We start from the raw sequence: 10,250 nt of genomic DNA, 5'->3' as shown, positions 1-10,250 counted from the left end.
TTTTACTTGACAAAATTACCCTTATTTTAATTATAAAATTCCCTTTTTAACATTTTATTTTCAAATTATATTCTCTCCAATTAATATATCTTTCTCTATCATCTTTATGTAATAGATAATATTTATGTAATTCTTTTTACTATTATTATTAGTAAAAATCTAACTAATTATTTTATTATATATTTATTAAAAAATAAATAAATATTATAAGAAAAAATATTATTGTAATTTGTAATAAAATAAAAAATAATTATAAATATATTAATATGTGTGAATTTAATTATTTAAATAAATTAGATAACAAATATTATACTTATTTTGGTAATTGTATATTTAACAGCTATTCAATCATCAAGCTTACCAAATACTTGTATATAACTTTTCCAACTCACAGTTATTTTAAAATTATATTTACCAAACACTTAACAGCTTTTTCTCACAGCACAACTACAACTGTTTTTTCTCACAGCACAGCTACAGCTGCTTTTTCTCAAAGCACAACTGTGCCAAACTGGCCCTGTAACACACATTACTCCTTAACTAATAATTTTCACCAACTACCAATACAAAGACAATTATTTAATTATAATCAATATAAGACTAATAAAGTTAAACAACAAATACATATCCAAAATGATTTTCTTTATAAGCATTTAATTAATTAACGTACAGCATTAACATATAAATATAATATATTAATATCTAGAAAAACCTAGCTATATATATAATCAAGAAACAGTGACTTTTCTTGATTCTTGGTAGTAGTCATCATCCCTGCAAGTGCTTCTAGTCTTCCGCCAATATCTGTAATACATGTACTGTAGGATTATCTGTAATTTTGTTGTGTTAAGGTAAAATTCTGTTTGATTAATTATAGTTATCATTAATTAAGCTTATTAGCTAATAATAATTAATAATAATGAGGAGGAGGATACAAATAAGTCTAGTGCCACACAAACTATAGCATCCAGCAACCAAGGCATGTTGGCTTTGATTTTACCCCATTCAGTGCTTCTTACAAGAATGCTGCAAATAATATTCAATTATTAATATATAATTAATTAATTAGGACTAATTAATTCATTGAATTTATATTAAGGAAATTAAGCAATGATAATAACCTTCCCACGTATGTGGCATTTGCGATTAGTGCGAAGATGAACATGAGTGGATTCAACCCCTGAATTAATGTACGTATATATGTATTATGAAGTAGTATCAAAATAAAAAAAAAATTAATAAGATGATGATTATTAAAACAAATGATATATATATATACCTCCACGCTTCCTCTTTTAATCTGTAATGAAAAATAAAAATAAAAATTAAATTCAATGGAACAAAATGTAAAGGGAAATTTACATAATATACTAACTCTTGCTATTTTTTTACAATATTTTTTTACTGTGTTTTTTTATAAGTTTCATATTGCAGTATACTGTGTTAAGTTTTCACTGGTGTTTTTTTAGTTGTTCTACTGTTGTTTTGAGTTGTTCTGTTTTGTGTTTTACAGGTATTTTATAAAAACACAGTATTTTTTAAAAAAATTCCGTCTGACAACATTTTTGTAAAAATTAACCCAAATTCTAGTATTTTTGTAAGTTTCCGAATGTAAATTATAAGATTTCTGACACGACTCTCTAACAAATCACACTAGAATTAAAGATGGTTACTGTGTTGTGGGCTCAGGTTTCATATTTTAAAGTTAATTTGCAAAAATATTACTTTTGTAGAATTATATTGAAAAATACCATAATTATGTTGAAGAAGAGTACTTACGTTTAACCATATCTGAGGGATTCGACCACCCATATATATAGCAGCCATCATCCACCCCAACCATTGCCCATATACACTATGTCCCTCTACTGCATTTTCTTGCTATAAATATAAAATTAAAAGAAAAAAACAATGATAAGAAAGATCTATATATATAGATAGATATAATGTAGCAAAATTAAATCCAATGATACATACATGGAGTAAGAGTTTTCTTGCAGCCACTCCTATGTACACATGGGCCAAAGCATTGCCTCTTGCGGGCAAATTCACTGATGCTGCTAAAAACGTTGCATAACTTGCAGCCTATACCAAAACCATACTTTAATTTGGGGTAAGTTGAAAAATGCCTCTTTTATTAATCAATTAACCAAATTTGCCTCTAATTTTATATTTATTTGAAACATACCTCTTTTTATATGTATTGTACCCAAAATACCCTGACATAAGAGAGTATCTTGAAGTGACAGAGGCAAAATTGGTACAATGTTTAAAAAAAGAGGTAAAAATAATAAACTTTAAAAAAGAGGGTAAAAATAAAAGAGGACAATATAAAAAGGGTATAGGGTGTAATTTACTCCTTTAATTTTTGGTACAGAATTAAGTTCAAAACTTTATATACTATTTTCTTTTAAAAAATACACAAAAATCTTTGGTAATTTTTAAAAATACCAAAAACAAAAAGCCCAATAAGAAAGATGAGAAATGTGACCGATTTAGGGATTGGGCGTGGTTGGGAGAGAGAAGTAGAGTTGGATCGTGCTGATGGGCGAGGCTGATCATCATCATCATCATCATCTGAAGATGAATCATTTTGAATGGTCACTGTTGATGGACCACTTCTAGCTGCTGCCCTTAGATAAGTTCTGAATGGTGGTGTACCACTTCCAGCCATTGATCTAGCTGACCTGTAAAGTAATATATACTTTTTCATTTTTATTTCTTTATTTCTAATTTATATTAATTAATTAACACATAATTAATTAATTAATTGCATACGTATAGTAGAACTCCTTGCGACTAGTACTAGTGGCTTTGGGTGTAGCCCTGGGAATTGTAATCCCTGCTTCTCCATTTTCATTTCCTCTCATCCCATTATTCATTAATGGTCTTTTTTGGTCTTCTTCGTTCTGAAAAATCACATATATTAATTAATTAATGGTACTTAATTTGTAGTACATAAATTAAGGTAAATTAATTGATGTACCTCTTGGAAATTGGTAGTTTTAATCTGCTTACATTTCCACCATCTATGGATGTAGTCATAATACACACTTTGAAGCACTAGCACTATAGTACTTATTGTGTAAAGCTGCATATTTCAAAAAAGTTGGACTAGTTGAGTTGAGCCCATTATAAGAATTTTCCTAAAATTTATACAAAACATACAAATTTCCCATATATAGAAACGTACTTTTATTTATCGAAATCATCAAAAAGTAGCAGAAATTCCGAATCCAAAGGAATTATATTTAATGAAATTAGCCGAGTAAACAGTTCTATATTTTGACCCAACAGTTCTACCAAGAAAAGTGTGTGAAATACTGTTTATTAATTTGTAACAGAAAACTAATAGAATCGAAAGAAACAAAATAGTGAAATTACCAGAGCTGTGTAGTATTGGGTAGGCAGCTGCATCAAAATTATAAAGTATAACAATTAGTAGTGTGATATTCGCTCTTGTAAAATAAATAAATATAATTTAAGTGATTTTAAAAATGAAAAATGTTAAAAACTTGTAATAATTATCAACTGTGTAAAATATATTTTATATGGACCACCGTACTGAAAATCACTAAACACCTTATAAAACTACTCACCGTCGCCGGTTCAAGAACACAACCCACTAGATTAAACACATCTCTGCACAAAAATAAATAAGATAAATAAATAGAAAACCCTTTTTTTAAATAAGCATGGATTATGGATAATATATATGTATATAATACGAACCCGGCAATCCAAGTGAGGAGAAAAGCAAGAGAGACGCCGTGGCTGGACTTAGTTTTGAAATTGGTTATGATTTGTGGGATCTCAGCTACACCCCAACAAACCAAGCTGATAAGGCCCAAACCAAAGGACACGTCGTCTTTGAAATCACAAAGGCAGTCTTTGAAGTATTTCTCAACCCACCCAATACATGGTTTCTTCTCTTTCACGCAGTAATAAGACATTGATGATGACATTTCTGTATTTCTTTCTTCTTATGGAGATTTTTTAAGAAGAAAATGAGATGGTGAGAGAGAGAGAGCTAGTGTAGCTAAGAGAGCGGCACAGAAGTTTATGGAGGAAACAACATATATGAAACAGCACACATATAGAATAGAATATATTATTATTATTATTGAATATACTACACAGGTTATTATAAGACTCTTTATAATTATATATATAGACAGACAGCAACAACACTTTGTCCTTTTTATGAGGGTAAATTGTAATTTTATTTTGTTTTATTTTTATAATAATAAAAAGAGTATTCATTCAGGAATCCTATAAGGATTATTACTAGAGGACTCATTATCAAGAGTAGTGTCTCTCAGTGTCTTGCTAGCTCAGTTCATATTTATTTGTGTTTTTTAAAAATAAATCTTATTGTGTCATGCTACATAAAAATATGAAAAGGCGCGGTATTTTTGTGTCATGTTCAAATTTGTGTCATGTTTTGCTCGTGCCGACTCATATTTTTTAAATAGGCTAGTCTATTTTTATACCGGGCTTAATTTTATACTTTATTTTCCTATATTTTTTACAATGATTAAATTATGTTTATATGTTAATAATATTTTATAGATAATTATATAAAAAAAAATAATTAATATAAATACTCAAATTTTTATATCACACTTGATAAATGAATTAATATATAATCTTAGTTTTTCACATTTTAATTATATTAATTATAAAAATTATAATATTCTTGTATTTAAGTTTTATTATTATTTTAACTAATTTATAATTGATAAATTTATATCTTATTATTATTAATAATAAAAATTATAAAATATTTTAAGGGTAAATACTATTTTAGACCCTGTATTTAACAAAAATTATCAATTATATTCTCTATGTTGTTAAATGATAAAATGGACCATGTATTTTTTAAAATTGTACAAATAAGACCCTGAACTGCTTTTTTGTATAAAATAAACTTAATAATAATAATCTAATCTAGAGATCTCATGACAAAACTGGTTAGATTTCATATATATGTTCGTGTTAGAAATTGTCTTAAAGTTTAATTATATTAAAAAATAAAATTGTTTAAAATTGAGCTCTTGATCATTTTTACTATTAGAAAATATATGGTCTATTTTGTCATTTAACAAAATAAAATGTCTAATTGGTAACTTTTACAAAACATAAGGTCCAAAATGGTATTTACATATATTTATTTTAATATGTCATACCGTGCTTTTTAGGCTTGTCGTGTATCATGCTTTTTGGGCTATAGTTTATTCGTGCTTACGTGCTGTGTTTTTCGTGCTTACGTGTTGTGCTTTTTGTACTTCTTGTGTCGTACGTGCTGTGTTAAAAAATATATTTTTCGTAGCGTGTCGTGTTAATTTGCAGCATCGTGTCGTGTCGTGCTCAAGACTGTATTTTTTCGGGTCTAGTCATGCTCGTGCCTTTCCGACTCGTGCTAGTTTCGTGTCGTGTCAAAATTGCCCAACGTATTACAACACTAGTCAAAAAGTGCCTCGTGTTTCGTCTCTACTCCAGCAAAGTCGGCCTGAGATGGATCCTGAGATAGGTGAAACATATAAAATAAAAATAAGTAGTGCCCTAAGCACAACTCTGACTCACTTGCCGAATTTCGGTTAGTTAATATCTATATATTGGGTAATAATTAAAATTATATATTAAAAATAAGATATATGTGTAGTGTAGGATGTGGTAGTAGTAGGGATATGGGATATTCTTACACAATATATTATGATACATGATGTGGTGGTGGTGTGTAGTGTGTGTGTGGTTGGCATATTCTTTGGCATGGATGCCTTTCGTTTACTGTGTGTGTAGTGTGTACTACTTCCACCCCCAATTTTACGGTCCACATGCATTCACTATATATTTAAACAATATTAATGTGGATACGTACAAGATTTCATTAATATGTCAACATTTTTACCAAAGCGATATTATTACGTACTGTTGCTGCATAAGCATTCATTGTTTTTCTTCTTAATAATTTCACTACCGCCTTACTCTTTTTTCCTTTTATTTATTTATAAAATTTACATTATTCATTAAACTTATGTATATCTAACCCTCCAAAAAAATGTAATATATCTTAATTAGTAAGTTAGTTATGTGTGTTGTGATGACTAAAAAATGCTAAAAGTGCTCTCTAGAAAGATGTGTGTTTAAGAGGTGATTAAGAATGCTAAATTAATACACTCTATATTTCCATTTCTTTGCACTTTTTAAAATCAATGATTCACACATGTAAGTCAGTAGTTTCGTAATCCGTAAAGAGAAATATTGGGTAAGCTGTACAATCCCACATCGTCTGAGAAAGGTCAAGTGAGATGATTTCGAAATTGTATAAGTATGGAACTACACATTTGAAGAGGGCTTAAATGGAGTGATTGGTACTACCTATATCAACAAGGTACATCTTGTTTTTCGGCAGCCTATCATGAAAGAACCCCACAGTTAAGCGTGTTTGACCTGGGGTAATTCAGGATGGGTGACCTCTTGGGAAGTTTTCCCAGGAAGTGTGCGAGTGATGACAAAGCACGCTGGAAACACTCGTGTTGGTCTGTAGGGTCAGTCGTCAGTCCATGAAGCAGCCAGAGTAGCATACTCGTGTATAAGAGCCATTCATTCCGTGGGTGTAAGGGCTCAATAAAAGCTTGAAGCAGAGATGTTACAGATACTCAAAATTGATCACAAGAGACATAAGAGATGAGAAAAAAGTGAGAAAAAATGAAAGAGAGAGAAGATCACTCTGATACCATGTTGAGAAACGATTTGGATGTGAAAAGTATAAATCTCTATTATTCAATAATGAATGAATAGCTAAGACTAATTACAAACACAACTGTACAAAACTAATCATACAGTTGGCTTATACTATACAAAGAAAAATAACAAACACAAACAGAATTAACAAAACAAAATTGTCTAACTCTTAACAATTTTCACATAACTAACAACAAAATAAAATATATTACTATTGTTTTATGTATCTCCAACAACAAATTAAATTAAATAAAAAAACAAAAAATAATAAATTAGAAGAAAGATAAAAAAAAATGTATGCAAAAAGTTTAGTTTTATCTTAAATTATATTTTATATATATATGTACTATATGTTTGACATATTAAATTTTAGAATATATATATATACTATACCTATAGGTATAATATTTTTTTTTTTACTTTAAATCAATTATTTATTTATAATTTTTTTTTTAAATATATACGTATAAATATGTGTGAATTGAATTCGATGGATTGATTATTTTTGTATCATGTAAATTATAAATGTGGAATTTAAATTTCTCAATCTAATTTAATTTGCATAAGTATATAAATATATACAAATTAAAACGTATAAATTAAATTAGATTAAGTATTTTATAAATACTATTTTAATGATACATATATTTGTTGCCAATTAATTTTAAATTGAAACGTCATCAAAAATCTTATTAGCACTACACATTCCATATTATTATTTGTTAGCTTAGAGATATATTGACATTAATTATATTATTCATAAGAATTTAATTCCAATTAGTGGTAAGTAATTAAGGAGCTTAATGGTTTTCTCTTTAAAGATATTCTCAAATATATTGTAGATAATTAATTTCATTATTGCTGATGATAATAATTAACGTTGTAATGCACAGAGTCTTTGTTGAATATATAATTATGATTGTGCATAACATGGAGACTGCCAAGTAATCTTAAATTTTGTCAAAAGGAAATATTCCCTGTTCTTTTTATCTGAAATATTTAATTAATTACCAGTTTTAGGACAGTATTTGTTACGTAGCACCAAAACTGATGATGCTATCATCTTATTATTAAGTCCTTTCCAGCTATTGCCACATACATTATTTGATTGATTATTCTAATAATATAATATTAATATTATTAATCTGTTTTTTTTTTTTTTTAATTCAGAAAACGTACTCACACAAGTTTTAAAACCAAAACTCTTATACACAACATGTTACATATGCACTGTATGAAATCGTTATAGCTTGGTAGGTATACATGGTGTTAATATATAAAAGGGTAAATAGTGGCATAAGTACTCAAAGTTTTATGTTTGTAAGCGGCATAAATTCAATGTTTATTTTTAGCGGCATAAGTACCCAATGTTTGCAAAACTGTAATTTTTCTCTAATTTTATCAGTACAGACTCTGATATTGTCTTAAACAGGGCACATATAAGGCTTAAATTTTTGATCATCGGGTCGAGATAGAAATATATAGTATCAATTACTTCCAAATGTTCTTTTAATAGATTCAAAACAGAGTCTGTACTGACAAAACTGGAAGAAAATTACAGTTTTACAAACATTGGGTACTTATGCCGCTAAAAATAAACATTGGATTTATGCCGCTTACAAACATAAAACTTTAGGTACTTATTAAAAAAATGTTATTACATCAAAAAAAAAAAAAACAAAAAACATAAAAAAAACAACGTTTTACACTTACATCTAGGAAAATATATACTAGCATATCCAATTGGAATATTCTTATCTCTATAAAATTAGTACTGATGATTCATGTGAATTCCTTCCGGTATTCTAACTGCAAGATAACATATCTAAAAAATGTTAGCGAAAAATATCTAATAACAATACTTTTTTAATGAGAAATATTAAAAGAAATTAGTGGTGATTAGCACACACACTACAAGAAATGTCACTTTTGCCAGCATATTTTTGTGCTGGCAAAAATTTAGTATTACGCTGGTAAAATAGAATTTACCTATGATGTGTTAGTAAAAGGGAGTTGGCAAATCAATGTTAGTATTAGAACTTTTGCCAGCATAACATAAAAAGCGCTGGCAAAAAAGACTTTTCCTAGCGCGTAAATATGCTGGTAAAAGTTAGATTTTAGCCACTGCAAATGTATGTTGGTAAAACTTTGATCTCTTTGCCAGCACAGTTTTTGAAATGTGCTGGTAAAAGTTGCTTTTACCAGCACAGTAGCGATCTGTGCTGGTAAAAGTGACATTTTTTGTAGTGACACCTAATGTCTATATTGTTATTAGTCCAACTAAGTATTGAGTCCTATATAGTTTAATATAATATTTTTTTATAGAGTATCGCTATCCAATTGCAAGGCAATATATTTAGAAAGTGCTAAGTGTTACACATTTATATGTATAAACTGAAACATATATGTTTATGTATAAAATGCGAAATTAAATCAAACATATATACACTATGGATAAGAATCGAAATACCTTCAGCCATTGATCTTTGAGCTTCAATCCCTGCGATAGCTTCAGTATTGAAGTTCGGGCTTCCTCGCTCTCTCAACTCTCTTTAGATAGAATTTGCTGAATAATGAGAATGAGTGAGAAGCTCGGGGACCAAGATCCTATATTTATAGGTGAGATACTTTATCAGTATTTGGGCCACATTAATTGTCAGAATATTTTGACAATTAATTTAGGAAATCAAATCGGGTAATGAATATAGATTTCTGACCATATATAGAATATTACATAATTGATTTGGTTCAGATTAAATGAATGTAAAATATTCATTTATCAAAAAATTAATTATTTATTTTATTTTTTTAAATAAAAATATATTTCCCAAAATAAAATATTTTTATATTAAGTAGTACTACACTTAATAACAATATGTTTTTTTTTTTTTTTCAATTGATCAGTTAGACGAGAAATAAATTTAAGATATTAATTTTTTACTCGAAAAATAGTTTCTTGTCGTGAGATAATAATAAGGGACGTTTTAAAAAAATTACAGTTTTTAACTCAAACTGATTAGTTTAAAGTACGTACTGTATATTCATTAATTTTATTATAACACTTTTATATATTATGGTTGTTGATCATCACTAAGCATAACTGATCATCAAATTTAGTAGATCATAAAAAAAAAAATTATTTTTGAGCACTTATTTAGAAAAATAATATGATATTCTTCAAAATAAGTAAAAAAATGTACATTTTTAATGGGTCCAAAGCACATGCTTAACCTGTCTATGCTCCCTCGGGCCTGTCACTAAGCTTTGTTGTTTTCGATCGAGTATCACTTTTTCAATATAAGGCAAAAAAAAATAGATCGAAGATTGTAGGTAATGAATGAAAATAAAAATTAACATTAACTAAATTAAAAAATTAAGTTTTTGGTTTCTAAATTTATAGCTACACCAGGGGTTCTTTTTTTTTTTTTTTTTTTTTTTCTTGGCTAGGCCTTCTGGGCATGGTGCGACTTGGTCGGAGTTATGTTTTGCGCTATTTCGATTCA

At 28.2% G+C, this 10,250-nt stretch overlaps 1 protein-coding gene across 1 annotated transcript; it reads right to left on the bottom strand.

Moving 5' to 3' along the window:
• Positions 1–532: 532 nt before the first annotated feature.
• LOC115714426 (uncharacterized) lies at positions 533–4,171 on the bottom strand. Its single transcript, XM_061114885.1, has 12 exons — positions 3,733–4,171; positions 3,600–3,642; positions 3,385–3,411; positions 2,987–3,091; positions 2,779–2,909; positions 2,492–2,687; positions 1,978–2,085; positions 1,780–1,881; positions 1,280–1,300; positions 1,122–1,180; positions 936–1,026; positions 533–830 (listed from the first exon to the last, which is right to left on the bottom strand). Exons 1-12 carry the CDS (start codon positions 3,963–3,965, stop codon positions 729–731), a joined length of 1,218 nt encoding a protein of 405 aa, XP_060970868.1. The 5' UTR covers positions 3,966–4,171; the 3' UTR covers positions 533–728.
• Positions 4,172–10,250: the final 6,079 nt, after the last annotated feature.

This window comes from Cannabis sativa, chromosome 4 (genome assembly GCF_029168945.1).
Source record: "Cannabis sativa cultivar Pink pepper isolate KNU-18-1 chromosome 4, ASM2916894v1, whole genome shotgun sequence".
Lineage (NCBI taxonomy): Eukaryota > Viridiplantae > Streptophyta > Magnoliopsida > Rosales > Cannabaceae > Cannabis > Cannabis sativa.
This window is presented reverse-complemented; position numbering and strand designations above follow the sequence as displayed.

Coding starts and splice junctions, on each gene's coding strand:
- LOC115714426 (XM_061114885.1), bottom strand. CDS start 3,965: ATGTCATCATCAATGTCTTATTACTGCGTGAAAGAGAAGAAACCATGT. Junction 3,412..3,599: donor GTGTTCTTGAACCGGCGACG/GTGAGTAGTTTT, acceptor ATTTTGATGCAG/CTGCCTACCCAATACTACAC. Junction 2,086..2,491: donor CACGCCCAATCCCTAAATCG/GTCACATTTCTC, acceptor GTTTTGGTATAG/GCTGCAAGTTATGCAACGTT.